Raw genomic sequence first — 18,286 nt, forward strand, 5'->3', positions numbered from 1 at the left:
CCCCCCAAAGTGCTGGGATTACAGGCGTGAGCCACTGTGCCCGGCCAGCTCCCTTCAGTAATGATTTATACGGTTGTTTTTGCTTTTTGTTTTTTTGAGACGGGGTCTCACTCTGTCGCCCAAGCTGGAGTGCAGTGACGCAAATCTTGGCTGACTGCAGCCTTCACCTCCTGGGCTCAGGTGATCCTCCCACCTCAGCATCCTGAGTAGCTGGGAATAGACACATGTCACCGTGACCAGCTAATTTTTTTTTTTTTTTTGTATTTTTAGTAGAGACTGGGTTTTGCCATGTTTTCCAGTCTGGTCTTGAGCTCCTGGGCTCAAGCGATCTGCCCGCCTCGGCCTCCCAAACTGCTAGGATTACAGGCGTGAGCACCACATCTGGCCCATTTTTTTTTTTTTTTTCCCTTACAGGATTAGAAGTCGACTTTCGGAAAACTCTTCAACCTTGTAAACTTGATTTTCTACAATAATATGCCTCTAGGATTAAAACAAGATGGAAACAAAGAAGTATGTGTGGACTGCAGTTAAAAGTTTTCAACACAACATAGGAGAGTTGACATTTACAAAGAGCAGGAGGCCCGTTCAGTGCCTTCTAGGCATTGGGAACGGCGGTCTGTGGGCGACCCTAACGTGTGCGGTGTCCTGAGACGTGATCGTGGTGCTCATGCTTTTACCGAGGGCCTCCCGGGAGTACCAGAGGCTCTTCTCCTGCAGTCGGCCAGCCGGGCAGCAGCTGCTGGAGAAGGAACAAACAGTAAAAGACAGATGTACACGGTGTTATTATGGCAGAGAGGTTAAAACCAGGCTCACTTTGTTCTCTCACTTTGTTCTTACAGTTTTAAAAAAACTAATAACGAAGTCCTTAAATATGTATTGCGTTTCAGGATTTTCAAGTAGTTGTGGCTGTGTCTGTCTCTCTCTCGCTCCCGTTCGGGTGCTCCCTGCGAAGAGAGCTCAGAGAGGCCACCTTTCCTTGTTGAGGTGACAGGGCCTGGAGAGGTGTGAACCCTGAGGTGGGGGGTTGACTGACTGGGGGGAGGCTGGGTCAGCGTGGGGATCCACCCCCACTCCACGTTCCTGTAGGGAATCCACAGTTCTAAGTCTTTGTGATATGGGTAAAATGAACCTGGAAGAGGTGTTATTTTTTCAGAAGTAAGTGCCATGCTATTTTTTCCTCATACTTCTCCGTGTTTAAGCAGCATTGAAAGATAAGGCACTAGTAGCATGTTGGTTTGGAAACAATCTTGTTGATTATTTTAAGTTGAATCTGATATTAAGGTTGTCTGGTAACAGAAGTTTTCCTTTAACAATATGGAACTCTGTTGAATCTGTTGCCCCATTGGCTGAGCCGTCTGAAGTCAGTGCGGTGGCACCTGAAGAGTCGGCTTCCCCTTGGAGGAAGCCGCTGGATTGGCAAGAGGCACCGTCCTTGATTGAGGGAGTGAGGCGCCTTTGCAGGGACCCCACTGCGGTTCTCTCCTGCCCCTGCAGCTCTCTTCTGCCCCCTGCTGGCTGGCCAAGCAGATACGCGACAGTGTGCTCAGCGTGAATGTTCACGGGGTAGGCCGAGGCTTTTGTTCCAGAAACATTGACTTCAGAAATGGCCGGCAGTGTGTGTTGAGCATGGCAAGAAAGACTTACGTGTGTCTTAAACCTCTTGAACAAAGCAAGTTGATGTTTCAAATGTATCTCGAAGGCTAATGACTTTGCTATGGTCAATATTCAGGAGAAAATAGGGTTTGATGAAATAGATAGGAGTGGCAAGTGAGGTGCTTGTGCCCCGTATGACTAAGCGATGTCCTGGCCGTTCCACACCACGGCCTCTGAGCAGCCAGCGTGCAGATACTGGATCAATTTAGATGGGACTCCTGGAGCTGTCAGCCGCCCGGGAGAAGCACGAGGAGTTCTGTGTGCCCATGGTCATGGTTCCCGCTACTGTGTCCAACAACGTGCCGGGTTCCGATTTCAGCATCGGGGCAGACACAGCCCTGAACACTATCACCGACGTAAGTCCGTGTGCGCCCCGCCAGGTGGCGCTGGCTGACTCTAACCTGTGGGCCCCCGCCCTTTTTATCTACCGAGCGCTAGAAACAGCCTTTTACAAATATCCTGAATGAGAGCTTCTCGTTATTTCGCCGCCCTCCCCCCCCCCCCCACGAAAAGTAGGATTTTAGACTCTGAACATTTTTGATCTCACTCCCAAAAAGTTTTATCGCCTCTTCTTCTGTGTGGCCACCGGCGGGGACGTAGCGTGGCCAAGACCCCGGGAGTGCCCGTGAGTACCTACAGCGCTGAGGAGGGCTGGGCTGCAGTCTCCTGTGATTGCACCAGCATTAAAATCTGCTTTTTAAAAATTATTATTAATGCTGAGCCTAAATTTTCTTTGAGCCTCCAATACCCATTATGATGAACCCCTGCCTTGATGCTGAGGGTAGAAATTGAACTGAATATTTTGTAATTGTAGTCATTGTCCTGAACGCACCATTGCATTTGTTTTCTCTTTGGTCTTGGCTGTTGACCTCATTTTCCCCTTTGTAAAGTGGGGATGTTAAATTACATCTAAGGCAATATCGGGGCTAATTTTTTTGCCAAAAGACAATAATAAAACATAGAAATATATTCTTCTGTTTTTTGTTTTGTTTTGCTTTGTTTTCTTTGTTTTACTTTTCTTTGTGAGACAAGGTCTTACTCTGTCACCCAGGCTTGAGTGCAGTGGTGTGATCTCGGCTCACTGCAGCCTGGACCTCCTGGGCTCAGGTGATCCTCCCACCTCAGCCTCTCGAGTACCTGGGACCGCAGGCACGTGCCGCCATTTCCGGCTACAAGAAATACACGCCTACCCCACGTTTGTGTGTCACACTTGGTGATTCACGTGGGAGTCTGAAGATCTGTACCTAATGCAGGAAGTATTTCATTTTTTAAAAATTTGATGTCTAAAATTTTTCACTAATTCTCAAGTTTTAATTTTTCTTGTGCGACTTAGTTCTCACGAATATTTTTCAAAGTTTTCTATTTTGTTTTTGTTTTTTGTAAACCCTTGGCATGAAACTTGTTTCTAGCGCTGGTAAATAAAAAAACAAGCTTTTAACATACAGCTCATATGGTAAGTAATGCTTAGCAGTCGTTTCTTGCTTTTCTGAGCGTCTTAAACTTTCTTCACTTCCTTTGTGAAGGAAACCTGTCCAGGTTTTCCCGTGTTCACTGGCTTTGGGGGCAACGTTCACCTTATTTTTGGCAGTCACTAATCTCTGACCTAGATGTTGCTTCTGCTCTGCTCTGCTGGTGATGGGCGTCACGGCTTTGCTGCTGCAGGGCTGGCCTGGCTCTGGGCTTACCTTCGTGCTGGGAATGTGAACATGAGTGTGTTTCACAGAGAGGATTCCAGCATGGCTTTCACTGCTCTTTCACCTGCTTTAGCTGGATTTTTGGGTCTGTGAAAGTTGGGTGTGCAATGGGAGGGATTGAAGCTTCTTTTTTCCCTAATTGTTACCTAATTGGAACTTACCCAGAGGGAATGGGTAGAGAATTTGAGAGCAGTCACTGCAGTTAGATGAGCATCTGAAGATGTGGGACAAAGCTGGTGTTGATCACCCTGTGACTTTTTTATTTTCAAGTTTCCACACAAAGCATAGATCCTTGTGGTGTGTGATGTACACTTTCAGGCAGGAAGAAAATCTCTCTTTAATTCCAGGGTCCTCCGCTATAAATAACTTTTTTTTTCAGATTGTAAATATGTAACAAACGTGTAGGGTCAAAATTTGAAAACCAAAATACGTGAGGCAAACACCCCGCAAATGATCAGTTCCACCCGCTTTGACTTCCCTTGGAGGGACTGTGTGATTTATTATGCGATCGTTTTAAATTCAGTTTTTCATTCATTCCAGTTTCTCAAAGCTAGGTTAAACAATTTCATTTTCTTTTCTTTTTTTTTTTTTGACAGGGCCTCTGTTTCCCGGGCTGGAGCGCAGTGGTGCAATCACGATTGACTGCAGCCTCGACCTCCCAGGCTTAGGCGATCCTCCCACCTCAGCTTCCTGAGTAGCTGGGACTACACGTGCTTGCCACCGTGCGTGGCTAATTTTTTGTATTTCTACAGAGATGAGGTCTCCCTGTGTTGCCCAGGCTGGTCTCAAACTTCTGGGCTCAAGCAGTCTCCCCGTCTTGGCCTCTCAAAGCCACAGGGGTTATAGGGATGAGCCACCGTGCTGGGCCTTAAGTTAACGGATTACAATAGAGAAAGAACTCTGGAGTGTGTAGTTCGTTGAGCCTCCCGTTGGCCAGGCACAGCCACCTTGGTAAGTGTATGTGTGTGTCCTCATTGCCCTTCTGATCCCGAGCTCCGAGGAATGAGGCTGTCTTGGGAGTGCCGTGGTTCTAGCCTCGTGATGGGTGAGTGACGCCGGCTGATTGAGGTCACCCTGGCGAATGCTGCAGCTGCTCGGGAGCCGGGGCAGGGACGAGAAAGCCGCTGAGGATCCCTCTGTGGACCCCTGAAGGGAGAGGGGTCGAGATGTGAACATGGCAGCTGTTTTCTCCAGAGCCCTGTTTACTGATGGCCAAACAGGGTGAATCCTGAGAAGGTTTGGATTTGGGTCTGAACTGGGCTCGCCTGGCTGTAGAACACAGGAGCTGGTGGCGAACTCAGGAAATGAGGGCATGAGGCGACTTGACGTGGATGGCTCCGGGTCCCTCCAGCCACTGTCCTGAAGCCGTCGGAGCCTGAGGATGTGTGGGAGTGAGCGTCTCTTTCCTGTCTGGCCAACACCCTCTGTGACCCGTGACTCATGGCCCGGCCCTGGGCAGCATTTATGTTTGAGGTCTGTGGATGGCTCCAGTTGTTCAGTAAATTTGGTGATTCTCATTGGGGTGATTGTGCCCCAGGGAATGTTTGCGCCATCCAGGGAGGTTTCTGGTTAGAACTGGGAGAAGGGATGCTCCCAGCACCTGGGACTGGGGACAAGGGATGCTGCGAAAAGTCCCTCCAAGCACAGGGCGGGCTCCATAGCAGGAGTCTGGCTCAGGACGTGGCCATGTTGTGCTTCAGAAGCCCTGGGCGGATCTGATGTGGTGAAGTCGTCATCGTCACTCGTGATTTCCTTCTTGCCAGCATTGATGCTTAGCTGACGCCACAGCCCCTCAGAATCTATGCGGCGCTGGTGAGTGGGTCTTTCTGGCAAAACAGAATGAATGAAATACCTCAGAGCAGGTGTTACACATTCTCAGGATATGGCTGCAGGGAGTTTCGGTTGGAGTCCTTTCACTCCTTAGTGCTGGCTGGTGCATTACTCTGTCCTGTAAGCTTGATCAGGTCACATCAGAAACAGTAGGTGCATGCCACGCTGCTGTCAGGTTTCGCGAAGGTGGCGGTGACTACAGCCTTGTGAGTAATTCCTTGTCATAGTGGCCCCACTAAGGACCCAGGGGCCCGGCTGTGTTTGGTCTTGAGAGCTTTATGCTTTTCTGGGCAGGGTCTCTCCCCATCTTGAAGTCTTCCCTCCCCTTTTTTGGAGACTAAAGGAAGGAAAAGAGGAGCGACAGGGAAGAGGGGAGAGAGGATTTGCAGCAATGTGGCCATTCCCACAGATTTCAAGGCAGAGTTAAGGAGCCGAGACACCCCCACCTGCCCTCTTGTGTGCCTCAGGGCCCTCCTGGCCCCAGGTCACCCACACCCTCTGGCTTCCAGCGAGAGCTTCTTGGAGAAGCAGCCAGCTCCCCGCGGCCAGTCTTGGTTAGTCCTGGGCTAGAGTATTCCACAGTAAAGGAGTGACATCACCTGTCTGAAGAGCATAAGGAGCCCCCCACGTGGTGGTGCTGACAGGGCCACATCCTGGGCACCAGGCCAACCAATATCCCCAGATGAGTGTTTCTGGCTTGGAAGCAGGCTGACATTTGGATTGAAGTCCTGCAAAAACTGCCATGGCCAGAGCCTGCAAGGCAGAGCCTGTACAGAGCAGCCCAAGAGCTGGGCATGTGCTGGGTCTGGGTGGACGTGGAGTACATGCCATGGGGCACGGGGGCCCCTGCTCACAGCTCACCTCGTGGTCACCCAGCACTGACCCACCCATCTTACCCTGCTACCCACCATGCTGTGAACTCACCTGCCACGGATCTGCACCCACTGTCTGAAGCCCTCGGCCCACACGGGCTCCTGGCCTTGGGATGCTTTGGGTTGCACCAGGGCTGCAGAGCCTGGCTCTCTCACTGTCCAACTCTCCTGGGGAGATGTGGGCCCCGCCTTGCATCCCAACAGTAGCATTTCTGCAGCAGACGTGGGGATATTCACAGTAAGAGGGACACGTCCAAGTCCATAAATAGTTGATTTTGCCACCAAGTGGATGACAAAAACACCTTGCTGTGTGGGGCCGCTTGGAGCTGGGAACAGTGGGCGTGTGGACCTGTCCTGCTGTTACCTTGGTTAACACCCTGAGGTGGAGCCTGAAAAAGCCCGGTGTACACGGGCTCAAGAACCGCTCCCCTTTCTGACACCAGAGCCCATTTCCCAGTGGAACCTCAGAGCAGCAACTCAGGTTCTTGCTCGCCTGTGTGGCTTTGCGTGTGACTTCCAGCCGGAGAGCAGAGATGTGGCATGGGGCTGAGTGTGGCCCACCGGTAATCCAGCTGCCGGCCTCCTTCCCTGCCTGCGCGTGGAGGCTGCCTCTGCACGATGAAGGCAGTCACTTAGTGTGGTCCTTACAGCTGTGTGCCCCATCCCACTGATCATGGACTGCCTACAGAAAGCTACAGGGACTGGCTTTGCCTTCAAATGTCCTGACTGCCCTGGTCTCGCTTACCCACGATGAGATGCCGAGAGCTGAGCTGTCCCGCTCGTGACTAACTTGCCGCTGCCTGCAAGCTGCTCTGTTGCCGGCCTCACACCCACCCTGCTGTGCTGCCTGCACGCCTCCCCTTTCAAGAGGACCTGGGCTGTGCCCAGGCAGTCCCCTGTGTTGCTAAGGCCTGTCCTGCTCCCACATGGCCTCCAGAGCTCCCCTTGGTCCCCTGACCCACATGAACCGGCTTCCCCTGATGACTCAGGTCCCTGCTGTCCCTTCCTGGACCTCAGTGGAGGCCCTGGGGCTGGCATGTGAGCACCCAGCACCCCCGCTAACTGCTTGGCCCTGCTGCTTCAGGCTTACAAGAGCACGTGCGACATGGCTGAGGCGCAAGGCCACCACCGGGAGCTTTGCATCCCCCTGTGTGTGGTGCTGGCCACGATTAACAACAATGTCCCAGGCACAGAAATAAGCCTGGGCACCGACACTGGCCTGACTGCTGTTGTCCAGGTAAGAGAACCCCGTTTCCTCCCATTGCTTTCTTTATTTTATTTTAGCAATTTGTTTCTTCTGTGCTAAGAATGAGCCAGATTTATTATTACTCTTCCCCCCACCCCACCCTTTGTTAGCTTGGCTTTATGTCAGTCACACTGGCCAGAACAGGGTAAATTTTTTAGCTTCTCTGCCTTAGGGAGAACCTGTCTTTATTGATTAAAAGTGAGATGATATATCCAGTCCTTGGGGTTGTGTTTCTATCCCACCTAGACTAGGGGAGTTTTGAGCACCATTTCTCTGGAGCCGGCCTCTCCCGCCTGCGTTGAGTAGCGAGGCTGCAGGGCCAGCTGTGGGAACCTGCAGGAAGGGGTTTGAGTGCCTGGTACGTACGAGCTCTGGGACAGAGCTGTGCCCACTGGGGGCCGCTGCCTGGAACCACAGCCTTCCTGGTGAGATGAGAGGATCTTTAAAGAGCCGAGATCATGCCCTCCTGGGCAGGCAGTTTCACCAACATGTGCTTTGGGAGGAGTGGATTCTGCCGGTCATGGGCGTGGTGCTGACACCCGCATGGTGGCCCCTCCGGTCCCTGATAAGCTGACCCACCTCTATGATCATGAGCTGGACATGAGGACCTGTGGGAGTTCCACAGGCCTTTGCTGCAGAGAGGGTCCTCACTCGGCTGCAGACAGGACAGTGGCCACCTTGGCATGTGGGGTCATGTCAGTGGATTGGCCGCCGGGTGTCTCCTGGAGAGCAGCCGCTGGCCTTTAGCTTCGATGTTCACGTCTGAAGCAGCTCCGGAGTTTGCGGTGAAAACTCCCAGCCCTGTTGGAGACTCCTTAGTTCAGCTTGGCACAGAACCTCGGAAAACAGCAGTTCTGTTCCGGGTTCTTCCTTCAGAACTGAGTTCCAGTGCAGGGAAGGGAGCCGGAGGGGTCGTGAGGTCGGCTGCAGCCTCCTGTGCCTCCCACTCGAGTTGAGGGCCATCTCTCTCCTGGGCTTCTCCCTGTCGCCTTCCCTGGTGCTGTGCTGGCCTCGCAGAGGCTGGCCTTGGCTCGTTCCCTGGACTTTCTTGGGCCCCCGCGCTTGACCCCTGTTCACTGAATGCCATTAGGGTCCAGCTATCGCTGGCTTCGCTCTCCTTTAGCACCTTGTAGATGTCCACATATGCTTCCACCCTCGCACCCGGCACGCAGCGCAGCACTACCCCGGCCAGCGGCTGTGCTTTGCTGCAGGTCCCTTGCTGTAGTAGGGATGGGAGCCCCAACCCCTGCCCCGTCTGGCCAGCGACTTCAGCAGAGGCTCGGCTGCCGTGAAGGATACCAGTCATGGGAAAACTGGCCTCCCTGCAGATTCACAGAGCAAGGTGGTTCTCACAGAGAAGTCAGTGGCTTTTTTCTACCTTAACACTGTAGCAAACGCCACCTTATCTTTCACCACCAATTTATATTTCTTAACACCCATGGAGCAAAGTGCTGGTGATGTTTGAACTGTAGCCTGGGGCTCTCGCTCCCATGGGACTCCTTGGGGAATTTCCTAGCAGGATCGTGTGTGTGCCCTTGCAGGGGGTTGTGTCTGCTGGGCACATCCCATTGTGTGGCAAGAATGGCTGAGGTCACAGGCTCTGCCTGACGAGTGCCACTCACAACTGCTGTCCACGCAGGGCCACGCTTGGGATTGGCCGCCTTCTTGTCAGTGCTACTTTGACTAATTGCCTGAGGCACGGCCGGAGTGACTTGCTATTTTTAGAAGCTAATTCAGGCTTCAGATGCCATCTAGGTAATGAGGAGAGAGTTCAGGAAAGCTGTATCTAAGCTCCAGCAACGGCAGACTCTTCCGTCCCAGCTGTCACTGCATTTACACTCAGAGGAGCACACGGTTGGGGGCATGGCTCAGCTGTCAGGGCTCCACTGTTCCACACACCCACGGCTGCAGCCTGGCGGGACCAGAACTCAGACACGTTTGGGCACAAATCAGCCTCTTGGGAGAGCTGCTTTGCCTGCAGAATTCTTTTGCCATTAAGCAGCTGTCATTCTTTGAATGAGTGACAGTAATTCCCCACCTCAGGGTGGGCTGTGGGGGAGATTCAGTTGGAAAAATAACCCATGAGGCTTTGTGCCTCTGGAGGTCCTGATGCCCCACCCACATTTTCCTTCCCATGCCCGGGATGCTCTAAGACAAAGGGCAAATCTGAAAGCCTTACTGCATCTTAAGTCTTAGATCACAATGAGAGAGAGACCCAGTACAGGTGGAAAAGTGAAACCCTCAGAATTCTGCACTGGCCCTTCAAGAAGGCAGTTACAGGTTCTTTGGACCCTTGACGGGTTTCTGTCCTCTGTCCTTCCTAAGCACAAAGACGGGAATTCTTCCCATTGCCTGTTTCTCCCCCCATCTCGGCTTCAACACAATGCAAAGTGGCCCTCTAACTAGAGCCCGTGTTCAGTTTTGAATACATCAACCAATTATTTTGGGAGGAAAAGAATCTTCCAGAGAAACGAAGTATAGGTTGGAATGGTTTAATCAAGCCTGTGTTTATTCAACAAAGTGTGCTTTGAAATTTCATTCGAAGTACTCAAGTGAAAATTTCCCGTGGGTGTTAAACTTTAGTGAACAGACTCTCATGTGGCTCCTAGTCTCAAGCCCACACCCCCACTTCATCCTTTTACTCTTGGCTGAGTCCCACGGAGGCCGGTTAGGGAATCCTGCAGGATCAGCCCTTGACCCAGATGGACGGACGGACGGCTGGATAGACGGACAGCTGGCTGGCTGGCTGGGGAATACTGTGCTTGTGTCATTCAGAGACAAGCATTTCTTGAGCGCCTTCTGTGGGGGGCTCGGCCGGGTCCTGCTGATGGTGCAGTGGTGTAAGCCCAGCCCACAGTTCCTGCCCTCATGGAATGTGCAGCCTAGTGAGGACTGCAAGTCACATAACCACGAGGTAACTGCAGGGAGAGACGCTGGGGTGATTTCTATGAAGAGAGGACATGGGGTGCCCCGAGAGCCCCTGACAGAGGGAACTTTGTGGTCCTAGAAACCAGGTGATGTTTTCCTAAGGAAATGGCATTTCCCTCTGGGTCAGAGCTGAGGAAGGTGCCTGTGTGTGTCCCGTGGCCACTGTGACCCTGACCACACACCTGGGGCTGGAAAATAATCGTCACTCTCCCACAGTTCTGGAGGGCGGGAGCCATGGGCTGAGGCCAGAGTGTGTGCTCCAGGAGAGTCCCTCGTGGCCCATTCAGGTGCCCAGAGCCCCGGGCCTTGCACGCCTTGTTCCCTGGCACCGCCTCCTCCCATGTGGGTGTGCAGCATCCTACTCCAGGGCCTCTGCACCCCTCATCTGCCGATGCAGGTGGTGGCACTTAGGGCCCACCTGGGTAGTCCTCAGGATTCACCTTTATCACCGCATGAGGGAACATTCCCAGGTTCCAGGCATTAGGACCGGGATTCCTTTGGGGGCTGCTCTCCCGCCCACCACTGTGCCTGAATGTGATGCACATAGCGGCCAGCATATGCAGAGGCCCCAGGAGGACCTGGGGTGGCTGGAGCTAGAGCCGGACCTGGTGTCAGAAGTGGGCGGGGCCAGGGATTCCAGAGAAAGGCTTAACGTGTACTTGAAGTGAGCAAAGGGTTTTGAATGAACCAAGAACTGGATCAGATTTATGCTTTTTATATAGATGGGTCTCCAGTCTGTGTGAACAGATTGGAGGGGGCCAGGGTGGGAGCTGAGGCCCAGGCAGAGGCTTTGCAGAGTGCCAGAAGAGGGTGCTGTAGCCCGGACTGAAGTGTGGGTGGGAAGGCGGCAGATGCATTTCTCTGCTGTTTTTCTCCCTGCTGAGCTTGGGTCCTCGTGGAGGGCGGATGGCAGACATTTCACTCTGGGACCTCATGCCTATGCATCCGAAAGACCCCCAGGCGCCTGGGTGTAAGAACCATCATCTGCCTTGGAGTAGAGTTTCTATAAATGTAACATTCACCGATGGATGGAAGACGGCCACAACTCTAAAATCACAGGGAGCTTTTCAGAAGAAAATAGAAGAGCACAGCTGTTCCCATGGACAAAGCTGGCAGGTGACAGCCCCGTAACTTCTCAGCTCACACCTAACGGTGTCCGTGTCTGGTGAAAGCTGCTTCAGCAGGGACAGTCGAAGAGCAGCATGGAGTGAGCTGGCTTGTGGGGTCGTCTTTTCAGTCTCCTCCTATGGGGCCTGGGAGAAGGGAGCGGCAGATGGCCAGGTCCCCACCACAGGTCATCGAGGTCACCTCCAGGTGGCTGGTGGGGGGGGGGGGGGGCATGTTCACATCCACTCCGAGGCACATCCCGGCTGCTGCACACCCTTCACCCCTGTGCGATGCTGGGACCGCATGCTCAGGTGCGGTGTGGGGCCTTGCTGCACTCACTGGTAGGGGAGCTCTGGGATGGTGGGTGCACCCTGGCCCTGGGCTGGAGTGACTGATCTCTTCTCTGACCAGACCTGCGACCGCATCAAGCAGTCCGCCAGCGGAACCAAGCGGCGCATGTTCATCAAGACCATGGGCGGCTACTGTGGCTACCTGGCCAACATGGGGGGGATCGCGGCCGGAGCCGATGCCGCATACATTTTCGAAGAGCCCTTCGACATTGAGGATCTGCAGGTATGTGACGGGGCTGGCCTCAGGGGACCGTCCCCTTGGGATCCTCTCGGTGCTGCGGAGCAAATCATCGTGTCTAGGGTGGTTTGCTTTTCGAGGGGGCATGCAGACGGAGGTGCTACCGAACACGCCACGCTTGATGCCCTTTGCATCGACCAGGTGCCTCTCCCGAGTGTCAGGTGATGGCGGACGTGCCTGGTTGAGGACACCTTCTAGTCTCTTGTGTGAAACACAAGCTTGTTTTTTTGATGTAGTCTGTTGTGTAATGTTTTCTCCCTTCTGTCACAAACGATTTGAGTGCCTCCACTGACAGTCACCACCCACGTCTGCGACTGGCTCTGGAGCTGGCTGCAGCTTCTTTTAAGTCTTGAGGCCTTTGGTGCTGCATCTGCCTCTAAACTGACACAGACACGGCCGTGGTTTCTTGGCATCTGTGGCTCTTTTAGGGAAGGGTGTCGCCGACCCCGGGGTCTGCCCTTGCTTCGACGGCACAGCAGAATCCAGGCCTGGACCCTGCAGTGTTCAAAGTTGCTAAACTCCATGCAGGAGGACAGGCCTTGGCAGATAAAATGCAACTGAACAATTGTCTTTAGTTAGTTATATAAATAAATATATGTTACATATTGCTCTGTCACCCAGGCTGGAGTGCACTGGCACGATCTTGGCTCACTGCAACCTCCGACTCCCAGGTTCAAGCCATTCTCCTGCCTCAGCCTCCCGAGTAGTTGGGATTACAGGTGCATGCCACCATGCCCACCTAATTTTTGTATTTTTAATAGAGATGGGGTTTCACCATGTTGGTCAGGCTGGTCTTGAACTCCTGACCTCGTGATCTGCCCACCTTGGCCTTCCAAAGTGCTGGGATTATAGGCGTGAGCCATCGTGCCCGGCACCGTTGTCTTTTAAAAAGTTAGGATATTACTTGTTTCTGAGCCAAATAGATCAAGTAAAAAAGGGCCTTGGTGTTGTCACTAATTATGTGACATGTGAATCATGAATTTCTTCACTGTGTCAAAGTGACTACTTGTGGAGTCGTTCACTGCATTGTGATGTTTCTGTCAGCAGTGGGTCCCATAAGATGATAATGGAGCTGCCCCAAACAGGTGTACTGTTTTTTTAATCTTTTATAAAATTTATATATACATATATATATATATATATATATTTTTTTTTTTTTTTTTTTTTTTTGAGACGAAGTCTTGCTCTGTCGCCCAGGCTGGAGTGCAGTGGCCGGATCTCAGCTCACTGCAAGCTCTGCCTCCCGGGTTCACGCCATTCTTCTGCCTCAGCCTCCCGAGTAGCTGGGACTATAGGCGCCCGCCATCTCGCCCGGCTAGTTTTTTGTATTTTTTAGTAGAGATGGGGTTTTGCTCTTTTCTGCTGAGAGCGCCGAGTAGAACATTGTCATGAAAATAAATAAGGAGCAATAGAGCCGTGAATGAGCGCTAGGCCAATCACGGAATTATCGTCTCCAGAGGGACCCTGTTGATTCTGGAAGGCGTTTCTAGTGGCCGCCATGAGGGCTGCTCACCGTGCCCTGCGCTCAGCATTCATCGCTGCAGACGTGCTCTCCCCGCCTGGGGGAGGCTCCCCGAGACCTGAGCCGTGAGAGCTTGCAACCTCCTTGGCCACACTCACCGCCACACTTGGTTGGCACTTCCCGCCCTGCAGGGCCTGGCACACAGTGGGTGCTTAGCATAAGTTTATTGTCTGATTAACAAAATACTCTTTTCCAGTCCAATGTGGAGCACCTGACGGAGAAAATAAAGACCACCATCCATAGGGGCCTTGTGCTCAGGTGAGTGAGAGACCAGGGCTGATCTTACGGTCACTGTCACACCGCGGTTCTTAGGTTCTGGTGACTTTGGGCTAGATGAGTGGTCATTTCTTTGCCGCTGGAGTGCACTACACACTGGGCATATGCAGAAGAGAGTTGTGGTGCGTTGCTCTAAAGACTTTCTTGCATTTAGACAACTAAAACTTTTGCTTTATAGTCTTACTCTATTAGATATCTCGCAATCATTTCTCTAACACCTGATGTTTATGAAGGAAGAAGGAAATACAGTCATCCCTCTTAGCCTCAGGGAATGTGTCCCAAGACTCCAGTGGGTACCTGGACCTGGGGATAGTACCCGCCCCCTGTATACATGAGGGGGTGGGTGCTGATAACCATCTGATAACCAAGGCGGCTACTGAGTGACTCAGGGGCAGGAGGCACAGACAGCATGGAGACTTTAGGGCACAGGGATGATTCACGTTCTGGGTGGGACAGCAAGACAGTACAAGATTTCATGACTCCCTGTTAGCCGGGCTTACGTGAAATCGACATCCTGGGTCGGTTTGTTGTGTCGCATATGTTGTCACTATACAACAAAATAATCTGGAGTATACGCATACTCCCAGTTAGCTGGGAGACTTTTTTGAGACAGTCTTGCTCTGTTGCCCAGGCTGGAGTGCAGTGGTGCAATCCTGGCTCACTGCAACCTCCACCTTCCAGGTTCAAGAGATTCTCCTGCCTCAGCCTTCCGAGTAGATGGGTGTACAGGCGCCCAGTACAACGCCCAACCAATTTTTGTATGTTCAGTAGAGATGGAGTTTCACCACGTTGGCCAGGCTGGTCTCAAACTCCTGACCTCAGGTGATTCGCCCACCTTAGCCTCCCAGCATGCCAGGATTACAGGCGTGATCCCCACCGTGCCCAGCCAAAACATCTAAACTTAAGTCATGCCAAACAGCAGCAGCTTTAGGCTTCTTTTGTTGGTGAGGTTTGAGTAATGGGGATTTTAAGGGAACTGTCAGCTTTCATGAAAACGGTGACACCCCCATCACTTGGAAATGCTTATTCAAACTAAACATGGCATCAGGTTAAAAACTGGAGCGTCCTAAGATTTAAAAAGGATTATCAGACATGTAAGATACTTGACACTCACCCTCAAATCAGAATGACCTGGAATAAGCTGCATGCGGGCACACGCATGTTATGAGTTGAGCCTGGGACACAGCGGTCCAGGATTCCTAACTCCCACACACTCCTCCTTCACCACCTCCTATTCTTTATACTTTTAAACCAGAGCCCGTGAACTTATTTCAGAGAGCTCATGAATCGCCTGAAATGATGAAATAGTAGGCGTCTGTGTGACTTTGTCAAAGAATCCACAACGGTTATCAGATTCTTAAAGCTGTGACCCATCCCCACCCCAGATGAGTTTACGAAATCTTGATTTAAGATTTTAAAATATTGGAGATGGTTAGTTGACTCGTTCCATTTATTAAAACCCTTCTCTTACTGGGCAGGGGGGAACACTTGATACTTTTGCTTAACAGGCTGAGTTCAGGCTACAGGAATCACAGATTTTGTTTTGTTCTGTTCCAGCTATCCCTAAAGACTTAGAAACAAAAACATGAATTCTGTGAAACAGAAATCATCATTTCTATTTCACAGCAAAGTGTTACTGCATAACTGATATTTCATATGACTCTAACCACCAACAGGGTGGGGCACCTTCTCCATTTGATAGAAACTTTGGAACCAAAATCTCTGCCAGAGCTATGGAGTAGATCACTGCAAAACTCGAGGAGGCCCAGGGCAGAGGTAAGGGGTCCGGGGAGGGAGGCCATCTGCCTTGGTGAAAATGCTGTCCTATCGGGGAGAAGTAGGCTGCTGGTTCCTTCTTCAGTTCAGTACCGAGCTGCGTGTGATGTTCTAACTCCTGCTGGTCTCTGAGCATTGCTATTTAACCAATCTTGGATTCCTGGGTGTGCATGACATGTTCTCTTTTATCACTGCTAGATTCAACCTGAAGTTCTTTTGTGCAGGCTTTTTGCTCTGGAAATCCTGAGCATCAGCCCACAGTTTCCCTCACAGTTGAAGTGGGGCCTTCTATTTTTTGGATGTTTGGTAGGACAACCTCCTTGTGACTCCATCCATCAGAACTTCCAGTTTTGAGGAAGATTTGGCTGCTGAATGAATTGTTCGTGTTTGTAGAACTATGCATGTTTTTCCTTAAATCAGTTTTGTAACTTACATATTCTAACAATCTTTAGATAAGCTGAAAAGTTTTAGAAAACATGACACATTACTCTTGTTAATGGTTCCAACATGGCTGGTCCCTACTCATTCCTGAGTGGTTATTTGTGCCAGCATCTTTCTCACCCCCACCCCCCTCAGCTTTCTTCAGTCATACCAGACGTGTGCTTTTATTAGGGCAAACCATTATCACTGCCAATGTCCGAGTTAGAAGAATGACAGTCTACAAAAAACAGTGATGTGAATAGTTTCAATCGGTTTGTCTTTTTGAAGAACTGACTGATTCTTTCTACATCCATTTTCTCTTGCTAATTGAGCTACGGATGCTTCTCGTGCCTCAGTGTGTGTATATGTGAGCATCAATTTCTTATTAGTGTTTTGCCATAATTTAAGGTAATTTCCTTATTCCACTATTTAGTGAAAAATTCTCTCCACTGAGAGAAAAAACAAAAGCTGCTTTCCAGGAAGCCATCAGGGTGATCCCACAAGAGCAGAGCTGTGCAAGCCCAGGCCGGGCGCTGGCCACACTACACAGCTGTTCTCAGCCTCCCCCAGGCTTCCAGGCCAGGTTCAGCACAGTGCCCAGGAATCTCACCCCGTGATTCTGCTCCCCCAGCTGCCCATGGGACAGGGCAGTGTTAATCTGTTTTTAAACCTTTTATAGGAAAAACATTGACCACCGATGATCCCGTTTGTGTGCTGGGAATCAGCAAAAGAAATGTTATTTTTCAACCTGTGGCAGAGCTGAAGAACCAAATGGATTTTGAGTAAGTCGGGGTCTTATTGCCTTAGCAAACCCAGCCAATGTGAGTACAGGACAGGGGAATGGCCATTGCTGTTGCGTTCGGCAACTCATTCAGGGGTTTGAGGAACTAGCTTTTCTGAAGCTCAGTTAAAAAATACTAGGTCTTGGCCAGGCACGGTGGCTCATGCCTAAGATCCCAGCACTTTGGGAGGCCTAGGTGGGTGGATCACTAGGTCAAGAGATTGAGACCAGCCTGGCCCACATGGTGAAACCCCGTCTCTACTAAAAATACAAAAAGTAGCCTGGCGTGGTGGCGCACACCTGGAGTCCCAGCTACTCAGGAAGCTGAGGCAGGAGAAACCGCTTGAACCTGGGAGGCAGAGGTTGCAGTGAGCTGAGATTGCACCACTGCTCTACAGCCTGGTGACAGAGCAACAAACTACCACTAGGTCTTTGGGAAGAATTTTTAGAAATATAAAAACAATGGTTTTGTTTGATCTTGAAATTGGCTTTATCATCTAGTTGATTCAGCCGACCCTACAACCCCCGTGTTTCTGGCAAGACCACTTGCTGTGCTGGCCGTGGCATCTCCCAGCCTCACTGCTGTCCCCCCTTCCCTCCACAGGCACAGGATTCCCAAAGAACGGTGGTGGCTCAAGCTGCGGCCCCTCATGAAGATCCTGGCCAAGTACAAGGCCAGCTACAACGTGTGAGACTCAGGCCAGCTACAGCACGTGCAGCCCTGGAGCCTCTAATCCAGTCCCACCTGCACGTGCCTGCAACCTGGACTCACCGTGGACCATCTGTTTTTGTAATACTTAAGTTATTGATCAGCACTTTATGCAGGTATTGACATTAAAACCTAATCAGTGAGCACCTGTCACCGCCCATGTGCCCCACCAGCTCCAGTGTGTGCTGTCTGTGGACTGTCTCATGCTTTCAGATGTGCGTATTAAACATTTGCCTACAACTCCAAGTAGGGTGGCTACTAAGGGTTTTCTCAGCAGTTTTGTGGGCAAAGATTATCAAAATATTTTTATAGGGATCACTGAACTATGCGCAAGTCATAAAAGGAGAACAAAGCTAGTAGTTTACACAGGCCAAGGGGAATGCCATGTTTACTTACTGTTACATATTTGTCACGTGTCAGTTTCCATCCACAGCAGCAGGCCAGGACCCTGGGCCTGGACCCCAGGCTCCTGCTCTCCTTAGAAAGTAAAAGAGAACACATGAATCTTATCTACTCAGCCTCTTGATTGCAATCCTAGCTGCATGTTAAAACCACCACGGTGGGGGTTTGAAAAATCTGATAGCCAGCTTCTCGTCCAGTCCAAGCCGCGGTCCTCACTGGGCCCTAATTTGGAACTCTCCAATGACTCTTGCCAGAGTAGACATGGGTGCTGGGGTGACAGCCCTGCCACCCTCGTGGGCCCCCCTCCTGTAGGGACAGTGTTTCTGCCTCAGTTCTAGACTGCAAGAGACCACAGCTGTACCTCAGAAACGTGGGCGGAGAGCTGTATGGAGGGAGAGGAGACACCAAAAACCAGCTGTTTGGGAAATCGGAGTCCAACGGCCAAGAGCTGGCGTGGAGGCTTTCCTTTCTGGCTCTGTAAA

The 18,286-nt window shown here is 51.3% G+C and overlaps 1 protein-coding gene across 3 annotated transcripts; it reads left to right on the forward strand.

The window, feature by feature from the left end:
• The first annotated feature begins 1,747 nt into the window (after window positions 1–1,747).
• LOC100430850 (ATP-dependent 6-phosphofructokinase, platelet type) lies at window positions 1,748–17,648 on the forward strand. Of its 3 annotated transcripts, none has more exons than XM_077943040.1 (4): window positions 1,748–2,009; window positions 11,742–11,903; window positions 13,637–13,698; window positions 15,393–15,755. In XM_077943040.1, exons 1-4 carry the CDS (start codon window positions 1,863–1,865, stop codon window positions 15,622–15,624), a joined length of 603 nt encoding a protein of 200 aa, XP_077799166.1. In that variant the 5' UTR covers window positions 1,748–1,862; the 3' UTR covers window positions 15,625–15,755. The 3 variants fall into 3 exon arrangements, with proteins under 3 accessions (XP_077799166.1, XP_077799165.1, XP_077799167.1); XM_077943039.1 differs by lacking the exon at window positions 1,748–2,009 and adding an exon at window positions 8,602–11,339; XM_077943041.1 differs by lacking the exons at window positions 1,748–2,009; window positions 15,393–15,755 and adding exons at window positions 9,780–11,339; window positions 17,298–17,648.
• The last annotated feature ends 638 nt before the right edge of the window (window positions 17,649–18,286 follow it).

Source organism: Macaca mulatta, chromosome 8 (genome assembly GCF_049350105.2).
Source record: "Macaca mulatta isolate MMU2019108-1 chromosome 8, T2T-MMU8v2.0, whole genome shotgun sequence".
Classification (NCBI taxonomy): domain Eukaryota; kingdom Metazoa; phylum Chordata; class Mammalia; order Primates; family Cercopithecidae; genus Macaca; species Macaca mulatta.

Bases quoted from the DNA above. Each gene is read 5' to 3' on its own strand.
- LOC100430850 (XM_077943039.1), top strand. From the start codon at position 11,130: ATGGCAGACATTTCACTCTGGGACCTCATGCCTATGCATCCGAAAGAC. The intron at 11,904-13,636 runs GTATGTGACGGG...ACTCTTTTCCAG, and splicing joins TCGACATTGAGGATCTGCAG to TCCAATGTGGAGCACCTGAC. The intron at 13,699-15,392 runs GTGAGTGAGAGA...AACCACCAACAG, and splicing joins CATAGGGGCCTTGTGCTCAG to GGTGGGGCACCTTCTCCATT.